The following is a 22,114-nucleotide window of genomic DNA, read 5'->3' on the forward strand; positions in this document are numbered from 1 at the left end:
ACACACCCCAAGCCCACCCATCGTTCTGCCTCCCCCCACCCCAGAAATCGATTCTTTGGGGGATACCAACCCCAATCAACCAGCAAACTTAATGGAAATGGGTCTCCATTTTGAACTGGGCAAACGTTTCCACGACACCTGGGGCCTTTTAGAAAAGGGATTCCAATAGAAGTGGCTCTTGTGTAAATTGTCTACCCCTTTCAGTTAATTTCGGGAGCGTTGAGTTTGTCATTTCCCCCTGGTTGTAAGCGTTCCAACACAAGTTTGCAATCCTTGCACGCTGCCTTCTCCTTGTACACTTGTCTCCGCTGCGGAATTCAAATTCCGCATGAATCCCGGGATCGCCAGCTCGTTTCTAAGGGAGTTGTCATTAGGCATTTTGTACCCGATGATTTTAAGGTCTTTTAAAATGTTTTATTATGCTTGTAAGCCGCCTGGAGTTTTTGAAACGAGACGGGCGGCAAATAAATGTAATAAAATAAATAAAAATAAGGCCGAGAGACTGTAACCAGGGGAGAAAAACTTCCCTGCAGATCCCTGCCCCAAAAAACTACCGTCTCATCCTTTATGACAGGGGTCTGCAACCTTGACAACTTTTAAGACTTATGGATTTCAGCTAGGTTGCCTGTGGAATTCTGGGAGCTGAAATCCACAAGTCTTAAAAGTTGTCAAGGTTGCAAACGGCATGAAGCCCCAGTTCCAAACAAACCTAAGTGACAGAAACAATATATACCTGCATATTATCATGACAATAAACAGTAACAAATCTACATATTTTTTTTGAAATTTGGCACAGAGGTCAAGGGAAGTGTGTGTGTGTGTGTGTGGGGGGGGAAATCGGTGGGGAAAAAAAACCTTACACTTTCTGGAAAAACGTTTGAAGGCCACAGCCACATCAAGACCAAAGTCTCCCGCAACTTTATGGTGGCCAGCCACAAAAAGTATTTTTTTAAAAAAAACAAAAAACATTCGTGAGCCTATCAAATAGCTAATCTGTCCTTTCGTGGGGGCAAGTAGTAGTTTTTTTGGGGGGGTTTGAGGGGGAGGGATGAATAGCTATTGAAGCTCTTGAAAACATCAATACTTTAAAAAAAATAATCAAGGAAAGACTTCAGCCAGATATAAAAAAAATAGGTTTGTGCAGGGGGAAAATTCACTGATCCAGTTCAGATTGAATGAAAGCTGTCAATTCAAAATGTTGGAAGTTTGTGCTTATATCTCTGGGTAGGCTAGACCAGGGGTAGGCAACCTTGGTTCTTTTATGACTCCTGGACTTCAACTCCCAGAATTCCTGAGCCAGCATGGCTCAACTTGGAAACCTCTCCCTTTCCTCTCAGCGTGGCTGGCTCAGGAATTCTGGGAGTTGAAGTCCACGAGTTATAAAGCGGCCTAGGCCTAGGCCAGGAGTAGGCAAGCTTGGCTCTTTTATGACTTGTGGACTTCAACTCCCATAATTCCTGAGCCAGCATGAGGGAACTATGGCCCCTTCATGACTCGCGGACTTCAACTCCCAGAATTCCTGAGCCAGCCACGCTGAGGGGAAAGGGAGAGTTTCTGAGCTGAGCCCTGCTGGCTCAGGAATTCTGGGAGTTGAAGTCCACAAGTCATAAAAGAGCCAGGTTTGCCTACCCCTGGTCTAGACAAAGGCCAAAAATGAGCACTGCCTCTCTTCTGAATACAGATAGTCCTCTATTTACGACTGTTGGTTTAGTGATGGTCCGAAGTTGCAATGGCCTTGAAAAAAAAGGTCCTCGCACTTATGACCGTCACAACATCTTCACTGTCACTTGATCAAAATTCAGGCGGGTTGGCAACTGGTGTGTATTTATGACAGTAGCAACAAAGGAAAACATTTGCAGCTCAGGGCTGAAATGAGAAGCCCTTGGTGCTCTCTCAGCTTGGTTGTTTCCTTGCAGACGTTTCATGACCCAACTAGGTAACATCATCAGGGCTACAAAGATTTGAAAGCAAACCCCACTCCTTCCTAGCACAGATGATGTTACCTAGTTGGGTCATGAAACGTCTGAAAGAGGGCACCCTGGAGCCCTCACTTAGGACAGTTGCAGCATCCCGGAGGCACGATGTGATTGCCCTTTACAACTTTCCTAGCTGGCTTCTGACAAGCAAAGTCAACGGAGGAAGTCCGATTTGCTTCGCGACCGTGTGATTCACTTAACGACCAAGCAAACAGGTCATAAAAGGGGTGTGACTCGCTTAGCGATGGAAGTTCCGGTCGTAAATCAAGGGCTACCGGTATTCCGAAGAGCCTGCTTAGTTTGCATCGTTGTTCTTTCCTTAACTCATTTCTAGCGATTATCTTGAAAATAATGCTTCCTTGGTGGCAAGAGTTGTGCTGTTCACCTGGATATTTTTTTTTTCCTGGGGCTTAAGAAGGCACCTTAGAATAGAAGAGAGCTGGAAGGGACCTTGGAGGTCTTCTAGTCCAGCCCCCTGCTCAAGCAGGAGAACCTACACCATCTCAGACGAGCAACTGTCTGTAGTCTCTTCTTAAAAATCTCCAAGGGACAGGCGTTTTTATGCTTGCAATAGATTTCCATCGGAGCCAGCCCCACATTCTGCTGCCAAAATTTCGTGCACAGAAGGTGAACGAACAAACTTGCAATTTATTGGGCCATTGGGATACCGAGTATCCCCTGTGGAAGAGACCTATGAAGTCTTCTAGTCCAACCCCCTACTCAAGCAGGAGACCCTATGTGATTTTCGGACCCAAAGTTGCCCAATCTCTCTTTTTTTTTTTAAAGCCTCCAATGATGGAGCACCTTTAATTTCTGGTGGCAAGCCGTTCCGCTGATTAACTGTTCTCACTGTCAGGAAATTCCTCCTTAGTTCTAGATTGGTACTAATTTGATAAGTTTAACTTTGATAACTCTCAGGAAGAAATAGGAAGGGCGCAGGCTGGTTAGCTTGCTTGTAAAGTGAACCTGGCTTCCCCATGGACTTTGCTCGTCAGAAGAGCAGGGGGTTGGACTAGATGACCTCCACGGTCCCTTCCAACTTTATTATTATTGTTGTTGTTGTTATTATGTTTGCAAAAAGGGGATCACATGACCGCGGGGCACTGCGACCGTCGTAAATATGAGCCAGCTGCAAATTCCCACATCAAAATCCGGACGCTTGGCAACTGTCTCATACTTATGACAGTCGCAAGGTCCCGGGGGTCACGTGATCCCCTTTTGTGACCTTCTGACGAGCAAAGTCAATGGGGGGGAAGCCAGATTCACTTTACAACCGTGTTACCAAACTTAAGAACTTCCAGGATTCACTTAACAAAGGTGGCAAAAAAAGGTGGTTAAAATAGGGCAAAACTCACTGAACAAGTGTCTCATTTAGTAATGGAGGTTTTGGGGCTAAGTTGCGGTCGTAAGTCAAGGACTACCTGTCAATTTAAAAAAACCAATTTCTAGGGTTGTTTTAGCATTCGCACAGAGCAAGCTGTTGTAGTTACTCCAAGTTTCCGTATCCGGGCAAAAGACTTGGCAGAATCCACCATTGCTTCAACATTATTTTATTTATTTATTTTATTTTAATTCCATTTATATCCCGCCCTTCTCCGAAGACTCAGGGCGGCTTTACAAGCTTAGCAGTAGCCTTCATTCTATGTATATGCCTGCTTATTAGGGCTTTCACACACACCCCAAGCGGCATTAATCAATGACTAATCAAGGAGAGAAGCAACCTAGAACTAAGAGGCAATTTCCTGACAATAAATCAATGGAACAACCTGCCTCCAGAAGTTGTGAATGTGCCAACACTTTTAAGAAGAGATTGGAGAACCATTTGTCTGAAATGGAACAGGGTTGGACTAGAACAGGGCTCTTCAAATTTGGCCCTTTTGATGACTTGTGGACTTCAACTCCCAGAATTCCTCAGCCAGCGTGCCTGGCTGAGGAATTCTGGGAGTTGAAGTCCACAAGTCATCAAAAGGGCCAAATTTGAAGAGCCCTGAATTAACCAGTGGAACAACCTGCCTCCAGAAGTTGTGGATGCTCCATCACTGGAAGTTTTTTTGTCTGAAATGCTATAGGGCAGGGGTTCTATGCTGGCTGAGGAATTCTGGGAGCTGAAGTCCACAAGTCCACAAGCTGTCAAGGTGGCAGACCCCTGCTATAAGGTTTCCTGCCTCAGCAGGGGGGCTGGACTAGAAGACCTCCAAGGTCCCTTCCAAGCCTGTTATTCTGTTCTATTAAGCGAGCCGAGAGGGGGTCTGTTGGCTGCAATTGGGGGAAGGGGTTAAGAAGAGGGAGTGAGCCCTGTTGGCTAGATCAAATCCTACCCAGCCTCAACAAGGGACAAGGATTCGAATCTGCCTCTCTCCTATACTGCTTATTTTATATTTTAATTAAGACCCTTAGAAGAATGACCCTCATCTTCAAACACTCCCCTTACACATTTCAATGAGGGACTGAATTCTTCCCATTTACAGGGAATCCTCCATTTACGACCGTTTGTTTACCGAACGCTCAGAGTTACGACGGTGCTGAAAAAGTTGACTTGCAACTGGTCCTTGTGCCTAAAACTAGGGAGACCCGATCAAAATCTGGGTAGTTGGTAACTGGCAAGTATTTGTGATCGTTGCAACATCACCTGATCGCCAGTTCCAAAAGGCAAAGTCAATGGGGGAAGCTGGATTCTCTTAATAACCCCAGACTCGCTTAACAACGGTAGCAAAAAAAAAAGAGTGTAAATTGCGTCTCTTCGAAAATCTGCTTCTGGGGGTGAGATGCTAATCTAGTCCATACATATAGGCCGTGACCTATGCTCACAATTAAGCCCCAAATTTCTGTCGCTAAGCGAGACAGTGATTACGTGAGCTTTGCCGTATTCTACAACCTTTCTTGCCCCCGTCGTTCAGCGAATCACTGCAGCTGAGTGAGCCACACAGCTGATACTCGCTGAACCACCATCTTGCTTAGCGACAGAAATTCTATTGTGGGGTTGTGGCAAAAAGGTCGCAAAATTGGGCACTTAATGACTGCTCACTTAGCGACAGACGTCCTTTAATAATAATAAAGTTGGAAGGGACCTGGGAGGTCATCTAGTCCAACCCCCTGCTCAGGCAGGAAACCCTATATACCATTTCAGACAAAAGGCTGTCCAGTCTCTTCTTAAAAACTCCCAGTGTTGGAGCATTCACTGCTTCTGGAGGCGGGTAGTTCCACTGGTTAATTGTTCCAACTGTCAGGAAGTTTCTCCTTAGTTCTAGGTTGCTTCTCTGGTCCTCGGATTCTAATTATTGTTGTAAGTCAAGGACTACCTAAACAGTATTCCTCATTCCCCTTGGACCTGGTCTAAGCAACGTATCGGGACAGTCCACAATTGCTGATTTTAAACAAAGTTGTGTTCTCCCTCCTCAAAGGATCTCTGGATCAGGAACAGAGAATAACAGAGCTGGAAGAGACCTCAGAGGTCATCTAGTCCAACCCCCTATTTGAGCAGGAGTCCCTATGCCATTCCGGACAAGTGGCTGTCCAGCCTCTTTTTGAAAGCCTCCAGTGATGAGCAACCTACACTTCTGGAGGCAAGCGGTTCCACTGGTTAATTGTTCTCACTGTTTAGGGAATTTATCCTGAATTCCAGGTTGCTTCTCTCCTTGATGAGTTTCCATCCGTTGCTTCTTGTCCTGCCTTCTGGGGCTTTGGAGGATAGATTGACCCTGTTTTTTTGTGGCAACCCCTCAAATATTGGAAGACTGCTATCATGTCACCCCTCGTCCTTCTTGTCTCTAGACTAGCCATACCCAAGTCCTGCAACCGTCCTTCGTACGTTTTAGCCTCTACCCCCCTAGTCATCTTTGTTGCTCTTCCCTGCACTCTTTCCAGAGTATCAACACCTTTTTTTTATATATTGTGGTGACCAGAACTGGATGCAGTACTCCAGCTGTGGCCTTACTAAAGCTTTGTAAAGCGGTGATCTTGATTTTATCCTTCTGTTAATACAGGCCGGGATTGCATCGGCTTTTTTGGGCTGCTGTTGCAGACGGTTGGCTCATATTTGATAATAATAATAATAATAAAGTTGGAAGGGACCTTTGAGGTCATCTAGTCCAACCCCCCCCTGCTCGGGCAGGAACCCTGTACCATTTCAGACAAATGGCTGTCCAGTCTCTTCTTAAAAAACCTCCAGTGTTGGAGCATTCACCGCTTCTGGAGGCAGGTCGTTCCACTGGTGAATTGTTCTCACTGTCAGCAAGTTTCTCCGTAGTAAGCGGCTCCAATTAATTAAAGCTTCCTTCCCTTGAGAGATGCCTTCAACCCTACGTCTTCCATCTCGTTAAAAAAAAGGCCACACAAGGCTCCCGAAAGAGGTGGACGTGTCTGCATGCGTGTAGGGGGCGTTCTACGGAGACCACGTTTGCCACTTTTGTGAGTCACGGCGCTCCCTACCTCTCACGTATAGGTTGGCGGGCGAAGAATAGCGCACGCCGGCGCTGTTGCTGGCCACGCACTCATATTTACCCTGGTCCGTCTCCTCGCTGCTCTCGATCTGCAGGCCCCCTGGCAGGGAAAAGACAACAAGGCGAAAAGGAAAGAGGAGATGCCGAGAAATACGTTAATTATCGACCAAGGGCAGATCGGGCAGAAAAAGGGAGAAACGGCTCGAATGTGCCCAACACACCAATTATCCCCGATAATACTGTATATTTGGAACTGTGGGGTCTGAGCTTGGTTGTTTTCTTGCAGACGTCTCACGACCCAACTAGGTAACATCATCAGTGCTAAAAGGGAGAGGACCGCAGTCTATTTATATCCTTGCCCTGTCAGTGTTGGTGGGAGTGTGGTTTTCTCATTGGTAATTTATTGTTGTTGTTGTTAGCTGCGAAGCTGTGTCCGACCCATCACGACCCTATGGACAACTGGACAACGTTCCTCCAGGCCTTCCTGTCCTCTACCATCTTGGTAATTTTATGTATGTATGTATGTATGTATGTATGTATGTATGTATGTATGTGTAGGGACGCGATGGCTCAGTGGGTTAGGATGCTGAGCTTGTCGATCAGAAGGTCGGCAGTTTGGCAGGTCGAATCCCGAGTGCCGCATAACAGAGTGAGCGCCTGTTACGCGTCCCAGCTTCTGCCAACCTAGCAGTTCGAAAGCACGTAAAAATGCAAGTAGAGAAATAGGGACCACTATGGTGGGAAGGTAACAGCGTTCCGTGCGCTTTTGGCATCTAGTCATGCCGGCCACGACCACAGCAACATCCTCGGACAAGCGCTGGCTCTTCGGCTTTGAAACGGGGATGAGCACCGGCCCCTAGAGCCGGAAATGACTACCACGCATGTGAGGGGGAACCTTTACCTGTATGTGTGTATATGTATATGTCTGTGTGTGTCTGTGTCTGTGCGCACGCGCGCGCGCACTAAGACAGTAGTTACTTGTTTTTAGCTAAGGTTGTTTTTATTGTTTTTGTTGCTTTTAACAATAAACAGCTGTTTTTATTTATCCCAGAGTTCAAGGATTCTTGTATCTCTTAACGTGTGATTCATGGGTTTAAAAAACCATCAGTAATAATTAGTTTCTCTATTTTCATAATCAATATGTTAGTTAATAATATATTTCTCCTTCTCTGTGGGAGTGCCAGCCCTGTGGAACCAGCTTCCCCCTGAGCTTCGGATGGCCCCAGATCTCTAGTCCTTTCGCCGCGGCCTCAAAACACTCCTTTTCCACCTGGCTGACCTGGACTGACAGGGATTTAAATTATATTTACAATTCTAACTTTATTCTTTAATTTATTTTAATTTATTTCAAATTTTATTTTTTAATTTACTGTACAGAGACCTTTAAGTTTTGATGTTGTTAGCCGCCCTGAGTCCCTCAGGAGATAGGGCGGGATATAAATCCCATTAATAAATAAACAAATAAAATAAATTTCTTAAATCTTCTCTTCAGCGGGTAGTCTTCTTCCTACTAATAACATATTTAATGTTACGCAGCACATATTACGTTCCTTTCTCTCTAGCTCGTTGTTCTAGCCATCGATAAAAATTGTCCCATGTTCTAAAACATACTGAATCGTCTTTCTCTTTTATCTTCAATGTCAATCTGTCCAGTTCTGCACAATCTAATTTTTTTTTTAATTAATTCTTCCTCCGTTGGTAGATTTTCATTTTTCCAATATTGAGCAAATACTATTCTTGCTGTGGTTAATACATTCAATTAAGTATTCTTTCTCATAGTTTCCTTACAATTATGCCTAACGAAAACAATACTGGCTTAAAGTTTAGCCAGGTTTTTTTTTAATCATCTTCTCTAACCATCTGTGTATTTTTGACTAATATCTTTGAGATTTAGGGCATGTCCACCAGATGTGATGGTAAGTACCTGGTTTTTGTTTACATTTCCAACACTTACTAGACATATTGGTAATATCACTGGTAATTTCTTGATTAGGATATTGTTTCCAGTTGGTTTGTCAGGTGTCAATCCCTGCTTATCTGTGTATTGATTGCTATTGGGGAGGTGTTTTTTTTTGTTTCCATTTTTGTTTATTGTCCCTTTTGAACGATACGTAAATAAATATAAACTTCCCATCGCCCAGTACGCTCACACGGAGAAGGCCTCCTCAGGGTACCGTCGGCTAGACCAGTGTTTTTCAACCTTTTTTGGGCAAAGGCACACTTGTTTCATGAAAAAAATCACGAGGCACTCCACCATTAGAAAATGTTAAAAAATTTAACTCTGTGCCTATATTGACTATATATAAAGTAATTCTCTTGAATAGGAATCAAATAAACACAAAGAAAGTATTTTATAATTACTTTTCAATTTTTCCCACGGCACACCAGGCAACACTGGGCTAGACAATGTCAGCTGGCGACCCCCAGGGGGAGGGCCTTCTCTGTGGGAGCGCCAGCCCTGTGGAACCAGCTCCCCCCTGAGCTTCGGATGGCCCAAGATCTCCGGTCCTTTCGCCGCGGCCTTAAAACATTCCTTTTCCACCTGGCTGACCTGGACTGACAGGGATTTTAATTATGTTTTTAATTTTTTTAACTAATTTGTAATTTATTTTTATTTTAATTTACTCTACAGGGGCCATTAATTTTAATTTTTATTTTAACTTCTGTATTTATTGTATGTTATTGTTGTTAGCCGCCCTGAGTCCTTCGAGAGATAGGGCGGCATATAAGTCCCATTAATTAATTAATTAATTAATTAATTAACAAACAAACAAACAAACTGAGAGCAAACCCCACTTTCTTATAGCACTGATGATGTTCCCTAGTTGGGTCATGAAACATCTGCAAGAGGACGGCCAAGCTTGGACAGCACCAAAGACCCCACAATGCAACTTATGCCAATGCTTAACCCTTCCCTGCAGTCCAATATACTTTGTTCAACCATTAGGCTGTGCTTCCCTCTTCAGCCTGAAACAGCCACAACTATAACACACCTGGGCACACCCCAAAGCAACAACCACCCCCCTCCCCCTCCCCATGAACCAAACAGCTCTTGGGATGCTATGCAGCTTTGGTTAAGAATGTAGCATTTTTCTGGCCGTCGATAAAATCAAAGTCGTGTTTTCAAACCTGGGCAATTTTAAGATGGGTGGACTTCAACTCCCAGAATTCCCCAGCCAGCTGTGCCACCTCCCTATCTTCGATGGCCTAGGGAGGGCCTCGTCTGAGTCATTTGCATATTGACTGGGGTTTCTTTTATCTTCCTCCTATCCAGGGGGGGTCTTCAAATTTGGCAACTTTTAAGACTTGAGGACTTCAACTCCCCAAAGTCTTAAAGTCTTAAAGTTGCCAAGTTTGAAGACCCCTTGCTCCTGTCCCTCAAAGCCATTTCACCTGCCCCTAGAGTTATGGAAAGTCCACCACCATATCATGACCCCTCCAAAGCTCCCGGTCCTCAGGATCTCACAACTCAAGGTTGGCTGCCCCTGTGCATGGAGGCTCAAGGTAAGAGTGCTCCTATGCATGGAGGCAGAGTTATGGAAGCTCTATCACCAAACCAGGAACCCTTCAAAGCTCCTCGTCCTCAGCCTCTCACAATCCAAGGTAGACTGCCCCTACACATGGAGGCTCTTAATAAAACCACTTAGGAACAGCCCTGCTGGATCGGAGCCCCCCAACACGAAGTCTTCCTATCTGGAAAGAAGCAGCAGAAATAACTTCAAGATTTGGTCTTTGGAACCACCCAAATTAGGATAGGGTTAATTTTCTGCTCTTCAGCAAGGGAGCTAAATCAATCCTCCATCTTCAGAGAGGGTCTAGGAGAGAAAATTGGCTTCTGCATTTTTCTTTTTTTTAAAAAAAAACACAACAACCTTGTTTTATTCTGATTTTGCACATCTTTTGTATTTCCAGGAGATATTTCTCCTTTTGGTTTTTTTTTCCCCTTCACACTAGAAAACACCACTGCGATTTCATTAAAAAAAATAAATTCCCACTTCTTATGTCCTGCACTGTGGAGCTGTGTCAAATTAACACTTGTCATCTCAGTGGAATGTGAAAAAGAGTTATTCTTGGACACACACACACACACACACACACACACGTCTACACACTCATCCAAACCTCCGAGAAACCAGCTTTTTAAACCCGCAGGACCATAAGTTGCGTATAAGTCAAGCATTTACGAAGTCTTCCACCCCTCCATTCTCACTGGTGCCTCAGTCCATCCATCCAGGAGTAAAGAGAACGCACCAAAAGGAACCAGGTGTGTGTGCGTGTGTATGTGTGGTGTGTGTGTGTGTGTGTGTGTACATATACAAAGACACATATGAGATTATATTATACGTGTGCTGGAAAATAAGTCAGAATTCAGAGGGAAGGAGAGAGAAAAAAGGGAAGGAGTAGAAAAACAGAGGAGATTCACATAAGGCAAGACAAGAAATTTTCAGCAGTGACAAGGGAACACAATTCTGGATTGGGAAAAGAAACCACAACAGGCCACACAACTACATGGAACAATAACTGGTTATAATCAAGAGGAAAAATGCAGTGGTTTTTTTTTTTTAAGGACAGGGGCAATTGTGCTCGCCAGCGCAAGCAATCTTACCTCGGATTGGAGTACCTTCTGTAAGAAAAAGGGACACAAAACAAAACAAAACAACAAAAAAAAAGAACAACAAACACAGAAGTGAAAAGCAAGTGGGGGAAAAATGGGATTATTATTATTTTTTAAATCATCTTTCAGGACTAGCCAGTGGGAGGAAGGCACCCAGGAGTAAAATGGGTGGGTGGTCAGTTTCTAAGGCTTGGCTTCTCCGAGGCACGATTTGGGGTGGGGACAGAGAGGTAGTCCTCGATTTACAGCCGTTCATTTAGCGACCGTTCGAAGAACGGCAGCGAAAAAAAAGGCAACTTACAACCAGTTCTCGCACTTGCGACCGTCGCAGTATTGGGGTCACGTGACCCAAATTTGCAGACTTCCTAACCGGCTTCCGGCAAGCCACGTCAATGGGGGGGGATGGATTTGCTTAACGACCGTGTGATTCAGTTCACCTCGGCAGCGGTTCACTTAACAACCATGGCAAGAAAGGTCGTAAAAATCAGATGCCGGTCACTTAAAGAACCGCATTGCTGAACAACGGAAGAGCTGCTGTCCATTGGGGCCGTAAACCGAGGACTACCTGCAGTTTGGTTTGAGATGGGTTGAGGCCTGTGTTCCCTTCGGTTAAGGGGGAACGAAGCTGGGAGAGGGGCTGGTATCACTTGAGTAAAATCTCCAAAGATTTTTTTAATAACAACAACAACAATAACAATAATAATAATAATAATTGTTATTATTATTATTATTATTGTTTTGCCTCTTCCTTGTGTTGTTCTTTAGATGCCTCGGCTGTTGCGGAAAAATAACAGTAATTTCAGGTAAGATTTAAGATCAAGGCCTATTTCAACCCAGATCTTTACTCAGACTCATGAGGACTAGAAAATTAGTGGATCTGCTTTGCCCCCCTCCCAAAAATAGCCTTTGCTTCTGCGAGTGCGCAGAGGGAAAAAAAATTAAGATTTTTTTTTGGGGGGGGGAGAACCCGGAGGAGAGTGTAATTTCCATCTTTTTGTTACCCAGGAAACCTGCAGAATCCAGAATACGGTTTGTCCTCGGCGTTACTAAGAGAACCACGTGTGTGTGTGTGTGTGTGTGTGTGTGTGTGTGTGTGTGTAATCTGACTTGGTGAAAAGATCCAGCCTTGCTAACTAATACTTCCGATAATTTTGAAAAGCTGGGACTGAGTGGCATTGACCTAGCTTGAAAAAAATACCGTGTTGCGGTACAAAGCAGTTTCTTGGTGAAGGGAGGCCCTCTGCACATGACCAGATGCTCCGAATTATTTTTTCCTAGTGTGGCCCAGAGTGCAATAAAAACAGGGTTCCGCCTTCCTGTTAGCTTGGGAAACATGACCTTTCTCCTTTCTCCCACTGGCTTTCCAAGTTTTTTTAATCTCTCAGTATATTTTGCAAAGTTCTGGAGGTGTTTCTTTTTTTAACCCCAATCCTGAAAACAAAGCAAAGGATTTCACGGACATTTTTCTGGATTCAGGTTTCCCTGGACATCCCAGAGGCTGTCCAATTTTTGACGGCCCATGCAAATATTTTTAAACATCCCCAGTGATGTGACTTGCTGAAACTTACGAATAACATCTGCAGACGAAGCAAGGATAATACCAATGTTTCCCCCCACCAGCCTTTTGTCCTCCAGCTATTCATTTTTGCTTTTTCGGTTCCTCCATCCCTAAATTTTTATCTTCCTCCCCCCGCCCCCCCCTCTTTCCATGCTAACCCAAATGCACCATTTTCAGGATCTGGGATAAAAACGACGTGATTATTCTTTCTGATTAGTGGAGTGGAAAAGGGAATAGGTGGTTAAAGCTGGTTAAGGATCTAGTTAGATTTAGTTGCTAATTAAGGAAAAGGTTAAAAAACGTTCTCTAAAGTTAGAGTTAGCATCTAGTTAAAACTACTGGTTAAGGTTAATCAAAGCAGCGCTTGTTAGCTTGTCGGAGGAAGGAGAGTAGGCAAGGAGGAGGGGGAGAGGTAATGTTAATTTGGACTAGCTACTGTGAAGGAGCAGCTGGGGGGGTTTAAAGAGCAAGGACACAAGAGAAGAAGAAAGAAGGTTTATTTCTAATAGAGAAGAAAGAAAGAAAGAAAGAAAGAAAGAAAGAAAGAAAGAAAGAAAGAAAGAAAGAAAGAAGAAGGAAGGAAGGAAGGAAGGAAGGAAGGAAGGAAGGAAGGAAGAAAGAAAGAAAGAAAGAAAGAAAGAAAGAAAGAAAGAAAGAAAGAAAGAAAGAAAGAAAGAAAGAAAGGAAGGAAGGAAGGAAGGAGGGAAACAAAAGAAAAGAGTGAGGGCGGGCAGGGGAGGAAGGCAGAGAGAAAAGAAAGGAGGAAGGAAGGAAACGGAAGGAGAAAAGGAAGGTAGAAGAAAGGGAAATGAAGGAAGGAAGTGAGGAAGGAAAGAGAGAGAGAGAAAGAAAGGAAGGTAGAAGAAAGGAAAATGAAGGAAGGGAGTGAGGAAGGAAAGAGAGAGAGAGAGAGAGAAAGAAAGAAAGAAAGAAAGAAGGAAAGAAAGAAAGAAAGAAGGAAAGAAAGAAGAAGAAAGAAAGAAAGAAAGAAAGAAAGAAAGAAAGAAAGAAAGAAAGAAAGAAAGAAAGAAAGAAAGAAAGAAAGAAAGAAAGAAAAGAAAGAAAGAATCAATTCAGAGTGGAAAAAACATCTGCCATCTGTGACTCAAATCTGGAATAGTTTAGAAAAAAGGTCAGAGTTGATCGGAGCAAGGAATGGATCTCAGTTGTTCCAAGCGAAGCTGCCTTTTGCAATTGACCGACGGGGATTTTGTCAATGACGATGGTGTTCAAGGGCTGCTCCAGATGTTTTTGGGATCACACCCAAGCCGCCTGTCACTCTTGGGACTATCTTTGCCTTTTTTTAAGTCTGATTATTGAGCTACCTTGACCAGGGCAACCAGGAGGGGAGAAAAGGGCGCAGATGGCAGATCTTTTCTTTTCCTGTCGGGAGTTTCACATCTAAGGAACTCTTTAGAGGTTTGGTTTTTTTCCAAAGTGGGGTGAGAAAAAAGCCGGTGATATTTCCTCAAATGTGTCTCTTAAAAGGGATTCGGCCAAAAGTGTCAAGCAAGGTCCGGTGCACAGTTCTGAAGCAAGTGATCAAGGGCAGGGCTGAAACAGACCGGATCTTGGCCCAGATCAAAAATAAAGCGGCTTTTAATTCTCTTTTCCCTTCACTGTAGCAAGTTTTCACTCCCGAGTAAGAAGGGTGCAGGAAGATCGGAACGAAAAAAACCCCATCGGTGAAGCCAATAAAACTGGAATTTCCTACGAAGTGAGGCTATTTTCACTGAAGTGTTAGGAGGGAGTGTGTTGCTGTTTTCCCCCCAGGATCTGTACCGCAATGTCCCTGTGTAATCAATAGCAGAGACATTACCTGGTGGCCTCCCATCCCAAGACGAGAAAGGTCTCCACTTGCCTCGTCAGTCGCGAGGGAAAGCCTTCGAAAGGGCTCAACAAGAAAGTCTCTTCCGAGTCAAATTCGAGTCATAATGGCATCCAGGTGGCTTCCGTCAGCCCTGTAAGGTAGGACCGGGCAGGAGGCCCGGGTTGCAAGAATGCTGCTTTGTAAAAGTGGGGGTATGATGGGAAGATCTTAAAAGGCTAAGTTTTCCTCTGTCCTTATATTAAAGTAAATCAAGGCACGGTTATCTTGAGTTTCTTTCTAACCCTTCCTTCTACCTGGAGGGAATATATCTAGTCCAGGGGTAGGCAACCTTGGCTCTTTTATAACTCGTGAACTTCAACTCCCAGAATTCCTCAGCCAGCATGGGGGAACTATAGCCCCTTCATGACTCGTGGACTTCAACTCCCAGAATTCCTCAGCCAGCATGGGGGAACTATGGCCCCTTCATGACTCGTGGACTTCAACTCCCAGAATTCCTCAGCCAGCATGGGGGAACTATGGCCCCTTCATGACTTGTGGACTTCAACTCCCAGAATTCCTCAGCCAGCATGGGGGAACTATGGCCCCTTCATGACTTGTGGGCTTCAACTCCCAGAATTCCTCAGCCAGCGTGGCTCAGCTTGGAAACCTCTCCCTTTCCCCTCAGCATGACTGACTCAGGAATTCTGGGACTTGAAGTCCACGAGTCATAAAAGGGCCAAGGTTGACTACCCCTGAAATTCTAGTCCTTGACTTAAAACCACTTCTTCAAAGTTACAACAGCATGGAAGAAAGTGACTTATGACCGGTCCTCGCAACCGTCGCAGCGTCCCCACAGTCATGTGATCAAAATCAGGCAGGTGGAAACTGGCATGTCTTTATGACAGCTGCAGTGTCCCAGGGTCATGGCGATCCCCATTTGCGACCTTCCTTTCAACAAGCAAAGTCAAGGTGGATTCACTTAACACCCTCAGGATTCGCTGAACAACCGCAGCGGTGCGTTCAACAACCGTGGCAAAAAAAAAAGGTGGTTAAATTGGCTAGGACTCACTTCATTTGCTTAGCCATGGAAAGTTGTGGTCGTAAGTCAAGGACTATCTCTAATCTCTTCTCCAAGTTCTTCCCGGATGGATTTCCCCACCCCCCACCCCCTTTTCCTGTAGAGTTTTAGCATCTCCCAAAATCCCTTACAGCACTGATGGGAAGGAGATTTCTTCCAGAAATATTTTTTCCCCAATTGCCTTGTCTCACTGGGCGCCCCTCCAGATAATAACCGAGCCTGACCCTGCTTAGCTTTCAAAACGCAGACAAGATCTTCCAGGTGTTGCCAACCTTCCCATTACTTTGCAATGTGAAATCAGCTGGAAGCTTTGCCCCAATTCCTCTCCTAACCGTAGGCTGTGTTTGCAAGGGATGCTGGGAGTTGAAGCCTGTCTACAAAGCCAGCATGGGGTTTTCTAAATCTCCATCACTTCTGGCAAGGATGAGAGGAGGAAGGGGGGGGATGGGTGTCAAGGCCCTCTACTTATGCTCAGAGACACAGTCCTCCCTGCCTGGTCCTCCCAGGGACTAAAGGCCACCCTGAAATTACAGCTGGAGGAGCTGAGCACCCCCCCCCACATCCCATGAAGCTCTCCTTGGGGAGGAAAAAATGCGGAAGAGATCCTCAAAGTACATTTGTGAGCTGAGCGGAGGCTGCGTCTCCATGGCAACCAAGGGAAGACGGTCCATAGCATCTGCTGATGGAATTCCCCCCCACACACACACCCCGGGAAACCGGAGTTGGATCGCTTTTCCTGTGGGTCCCTCTCCAAGTCATCTCCCTGGGGTACCTCCTACAGCAACACCGGCTCCGAAGTAGGGCGTCTGCTCCAAACCACGGTGCATTAAAAACATTAGAATATTTCATAAGAGTTTGACTGAAATGGAGCATCCTTGTGCTGAAAGTGTGCAGTGCCCCATTGTAGAGCTTACTTCAATAAGTCGCTGGTCCTTAAGTTAAGGAAACGCTCCCAGGGATTGAAAATCCCTAAAACAGGAAAAAGCCGTTTCCTGTTCATCCTTTCTGCTTCTGCTTTGTCCTCTCGCTGCTCGCGAAGGATTAAGTAGGGGACGAGCAAAATATTACCCATTTGAAATGTCCCCTGTTTTGCATTTTATAATCATCATCGTCGTCGTCGTCATCTCCAGCTGCCTCCAAAAATGAGAAAAGCAGGACAAACATTTTGCAGTTATGTTCACGCCTTGGTAAAAATGAAATTTTAAAACATGGGGCTCGGTCCTGGCAAGCTCTGTTCCTGCAAACCAATCCGAATTTTCCAAAAATCCTTAGCGCATTTCTCTTAGATGTGAAACTCCAAAACCTCAATTCCATTTGCAGAGGCAAAGTTAGAAAGAAGAAAGAAGAGAGAGAGAGAGAGAGAGAGAGAGCAATTTTAGGGACCAAGCTGTGAATTATTTGGGGAATTCCAGGTGAAGACTCTGCATTTTGCTTCTAATTTCTCTCCCCCCACCAAAAAAAAACAACAACACCCCGGCAGGATCTATCCAATGTCAGAACGTTTGTGGAAATGCAGGTAAGAGGTAGATTCCAAGCTTCGGTTTGTGAAAACGGGGATAGAATTCGGGAGACTGGCATTTTTGCAGCCTGCAATACCCCATTTCTGAGTTAGTTTCAACCGGGCAAGATAACCCTACAGAAAGTAAGGCGTTAGTAACGGAGCGACATGCCTTTAAAGGAAAAAAAAAAGAAGAAAAACTATTAAGACAGAATTAGTTTAAGAGGTGGGAAGATGTAGGACAGGGAAGATCTAGGCAGCAGCCCGTTAAGAGGTGTTAATTTTTACTTCTAAAAGAAGGGATCGATCGATTTAAACAGAAACCAAACTTACCAAAAGTATCTGAAGGTAACAAAATGGAAAAGGGAACAGAAAAACAAAATACAAAGGAGACGGTTGTTATAAGCCAGTTACTTGAAAAAGAAAGTAACAACAACAAGAACAACAACAACGAAAAAGTACATAAAATACATACCACAGAATATATACATAGAAAACACAGATTGTATCATAACAGTTTAACTGTGCCCAACTTGGTGAGCGGAGAAGAGTTTCCAAGGCACATTTTATACTTCGGGGGGGAAAAACATCAGAATTTGAAACCAGACCTTCCTATGCACACATTGAACAGTTGCTATGAGTTCGAAACAGGTTGTTCTAACCCAGGGGTCTTCAAACCTGGCCCTTTTATGACTTGTGGACTTCAACTCCCAGAATTCCTCAGCCAGTGTGATAAAACACCCCACACAGGGGTGGGCCCCTTTAAGACCTATGGACTTCAACTCCCAGAATTCCTAAGCCAGCTAAGAATTCTGGGAATTGAAGTCCACAGGTTATAAAAGGACCATAGTTGTTCATTCCTGATCTAAACAGTTTACAGCAGACTATATGCATGCCTTCCAAATATACAGGTAGTTCTCAACTTATGACTGTTAACAAAACCTGCCCAATTACGGGTGTTGTCACAGTCATAAAGCAGGTCACCCACATGAACGACCCAAATTTATGATCTTTTTTGCTGCGGTCATTAAGCGAACACTGCAGTCATAAAGTGAATGCCATAGTCATAAAGCAAACGTCGCAGTCACAAAGTGAATCTATTGTTCAGTATGGGGATTTAATTTTTTTTGCCAAAAATGCCAGTTTGGGGCAAAAACATCACAAAATGTGGTGATGTGACTGTACATGTAGTTGCTGAGCTCTTGACATGCGGCCACGTGACCTGGGGTGTGTGTGAATGGCTGTAGGAATTTTAAAACCAGGTTGCAATTACCTTTGGTGGGTCCATCGTAACTTTAAAGGGTCACTAAGTGACTGGTCGAGGACTGACAGTATTGGGCTAAAATTCCCAAAAGTTCAAAGTCAGCATTCCAGCCACAAACTAAGAGAAATCTGCTTTTGCATCTGGAATCTTTTTCCAAGCTAACCAACATTAGGTTAGATAACTAACAATCTGACTTGGTCTCTTCGTACGTCATCTTTAGTGAAGCATGCAAACCAGCATTTCTTGTGTCGGATGAGGAGAGCACCTCTTTCTCCGTCTACCCCAGCCACTTCTGACAGAGGCACAAGGGGGAGCATCTTAACAAACTGCATCACTGTCTGGTGGGGTGGCAGCAGTGCCTCAGATAGAAGGTCCACACAGAGAGTGGTGAGGACAGCTGAAAAGATTATAGGAAGCTTGCTTCCCGTGATTCAGGATGGAATGTCCACACAGAGAGCGGTAAGGACAGCTGAGAAGGTTATAGGAAGCTCGCTTCCCATGATTCAGGATGGAAGGTCCACACAGAGTGGTAAGGAGAGCTGAGAAGGTTATAGGAAGCTCGCTTCCCGTGATTCAGGATGGAAGGTCCACACAGAGAGTGGTGAGGACAGCTGAGAAGATTATAGGAAGCTCGCTACCTGTGATTCAGGATGGAAGGTCCACACAGAGAGTGCTGAGGACAGATGAGAAGATAATAGGAAGCTCGCTTCCCGTGATTCAGGATACTGCTTATAAGCACATATATGTGCTTAGAGCTTGGAGCATTTTTAGAGGCATGCCCAACTCCCCACTTCACGGTCTTTTTTGTTGCTCCCCTCTGGGAGAAGGTTTCAAAGTGTTTATAGCAGAACTACTAGATTCCATAACAGATTTGTTCCTTGTGCCATCCGTCTTGTGAATTCGTGGGATTCTTTTTTCTCATCAGTTATATTTATACATTCGAACTAGACTGTTATGTTTCTCTGTGTCATATATGTGTGTATGTGGGTATATGTATAATGTTATTTTTTTTTAGAGCTGAATGCACCAACATTTCATTTTAATATATTCTGATTAGTGTATATTTAAGTGAGAATAAAGATTCTATTCTATTCATTGCTTATTCCATGCTAATCTATTCCATTCCATTCCATTCCATTCTTTTTTATTCTTTTTCCTTATTCTATTCTATTCTATTCTATTCTATTCTATTCTATTCTATTCTATTCTATTCTATTCTATTCTATTCTATTCTATTCTATTCTATTCTATTCTATTCTATTCTATTCTATTCTATTCTATTTGATCTACTACTGGTAAGTCTTTCTCTCATGATCAAGTATCATTGCAGCCTGGGCAATGGAGAAATTTAAGCAGCAATGTTGGAAACTATTATCCATGGTTCAGGATTGCCTGGAATTGAATTTAGCATTGGGAAAATAGGGAAAGAAGGGATCCGTTTGAAAAGTGGAATGATTTAGTTATATTGTGTTTTCTCAGAGAAGGTGGGGAAAAAAACCTTTTGCACCCTTGCTGGACTCCTGGGGCACAACGGCTGAGTTCAAAATGGCAAAGGTGGAGTTCGCCAACATGGAAAGTCACCCTTGAACACAACACACAGATTTTGTACCAGGCGACAAAGAGGATGCCAATTAGCTTCCTTGACACGCTTCCAGAAACCCCAAGAGCCAAATTCTTCAAGGGGGTAGAAGGGATGGTGGGCTGCTACTTTATTTATTTATTTATTTATTTATTTATTTTATTAGATTTATATACCGCCCTTTCCCGAAGGACTCAGGGCGGTTTACAGGGTATTTAAAACAAGAAATACAAAAGTTAAAAACAATTAAAAAATTACATCAATCCCTGAAAAAAAGTAAAAACCCCAATTAAAATTAAAATTAAAATTAAAATTCTCAGCCTGGGCCAGAGAGCTCGAAGAAGCTTTGAAGGAGTTGAGGGTCAAAATGGCTGCACCTGGATCGGATTTTATCAACTTGGCAACTTTAAGACAGATGGACGTCAACTCCCAAAATTCCCCAGCCAGCATGCTGGGTTGTTATTATGCTGATGCCATCACACAGTCAGCCCAGTGTTTACATGGATTTGGAATTTTTAGAATAGAATAACAGAGTTGGAATGGGACTTTGGAGGTCTTCTAGTCCAACCCCCTGCTCAGGCAGGAAATCCTGTCCCATTTCAGACAAACAGTTGTCCAGTCTCTTCTTAAAAACTTCCAGTGTTGGAGCATTCACAGCTTCTGGAGGCAGGTAGTTCCACTGGTTAATTGTTCTAGCCGTCAGGAAGTTTCTCCTTAGTTCTAGGTTGCTTCTCTCCTTGGTTAGTTTCCATCCGTTGCTTCTTGTCTTGCCTTCGGGCGCTTTGGAGAATAGCTTGACTCCCTCTTCTTTGGGGAAGCCCCTGAGATACGGGAACACGGCTATCATGCCACCCCTCGTCCTTCTCTTCATTAAAACTAGATGTACCCAATTCCAGCAACCGTTCCCTATATGTTTTAGCCTCCAGTCCCCTGATCATCTTTGTTGCTCTTCTCTGCACACTTTCCAGAGTCTCAACATCTTTTTCACATTGTGGTGACCAAAACTGGATGCAGGATTCCAAGTGTGGCCTTACCAAGGATTTGCTAAGAGGCATTAATACTTCACGTGATCTTGAGTCTATCCCTCTGTCAATGCATCCTAGAAGGACCCATCAAGTCCTTCCCTTTATCCATCCATCAAGTCCTTCCCTTGCAAGGACCTGGGATACGCAGATATGGATGTCTGGTGGTGTTACACATATTGTTGCAGGATGTCAGCTGTTTGAATCAAGCTGCCTTTTGCAGTTGACTGATGGGGATTTTTTTCAATGCCAATGGTACTCAAGGGCTGTTTTCCAGATATTTTGAGCCAGGACCCAAGGCGTCTATCACTATTGGTGCTATCTTTTCTCCTATTATTATTATTATTATTATTATTATTATTATTATTATTATTATTATTATTATTATTATTATTATTATTATTATTATTATTATTATTATTATTTTTATTATTATTATTATTATTATTATTGTTATTATTATTATTATTTATTTGTTGTTGTTGTTGTTGTTGTTGCTAGTATTATGAGTAATGTACAATTAGATTCACAGTCTAAGACTGGTATGTCCTAACCAAGGACACGTCAGGAACTGCTAATAGGTGGTCCTCGACCTACGACCGTAATGGAACCTAAAATTTCTGTTGCTAAGCAAGGCAGTTCTTAAGTGAGTTTTGCCCCAGTTTACGACCTTTCCCATCACAGTTGAGAAGTGAAGCACTGCAGTTGTGAAGTCAGTCACATGGTTAAGTGAATTTGGCTTCCCCCCCCCCCCGTTGACTTTGTTAGTCAGAAGGCCGCAAGAAGGGATCCCGTGACCCCGGGGACACTGCAACCGTCGTAAATACGAGTCAGTTGCCAAGCATCTGAATTTTGATCACGTGAACCATGGGGATGCTGCAAGAGTCGTAAGTGTGAAGAACGGTTTCCAGTTGCCAGTGCTGTTGTTAACTTCAAGCAGTCACTAAATAAAACGGTTACAAGTCAAGGACCACCCCGTAGTTCATAAAGCTTGTTCTGGAGCTTTTAAAATGCAACCCTTCAGGGTTGTTGTTGTTTTTTCCCTTCTTCTTTAACACGCCTGCTCTTAACCAGCCTCCGTGTGAAGTTTTTCCCTTCCTTTCTACATCCTTCAAGGATTGATCAGGCATTGCTTGTTTCCTTCCAACTAACAAATCGGTTTTCAAGTGTTGCTGTTGTACGCTCACGTTGTCGTCCAACTTTGTGTCATTCAAGTTTTCCTTGATTGACTTCCTTCAGGCAAAGAAAGGGTGGTAACAATAATAATAATAATAA

At 43.8% G+C, this 22,114-nt stretch overlaps 1 protein-coding gene across 1 annotated transcript in view; it reads right to left on the reverse strand.

The window, feature by feature from the left end:
* Positions 1-22,114, reverse strand: part of LOC308659843 (receptor-type tyrosine-protein phosphatase S-like) — a gene marked incomplete at its 3' end in the record, with an annotated part of 120,207 nt that overhangs the window by 45,751 nt on the left and 52,342 nt on the right. Inside the window, exon 5 of the mRNA XM_081313871.1 lies at positions 6,405-6,515. Coding sequence (XP_081169997.1) covers positions 6,405-6,515 — 111 coding nt within the window. The remainder of the gene's footprint in view (positions 1-6,404; positions 6,516-22,114) is intronic.

Source organism: Vipera berus (genome assembly GCF_964194415.1).
Source record: "Vipera berus genome assembly, chromosome: 1".
NCBI classification, from domain to species: domain Eukaryota; kingdom Metazoa; phylum Chordata; class Lepidosauria; order Squamata; family Viperidae; genus Vipera; species Vipera berus.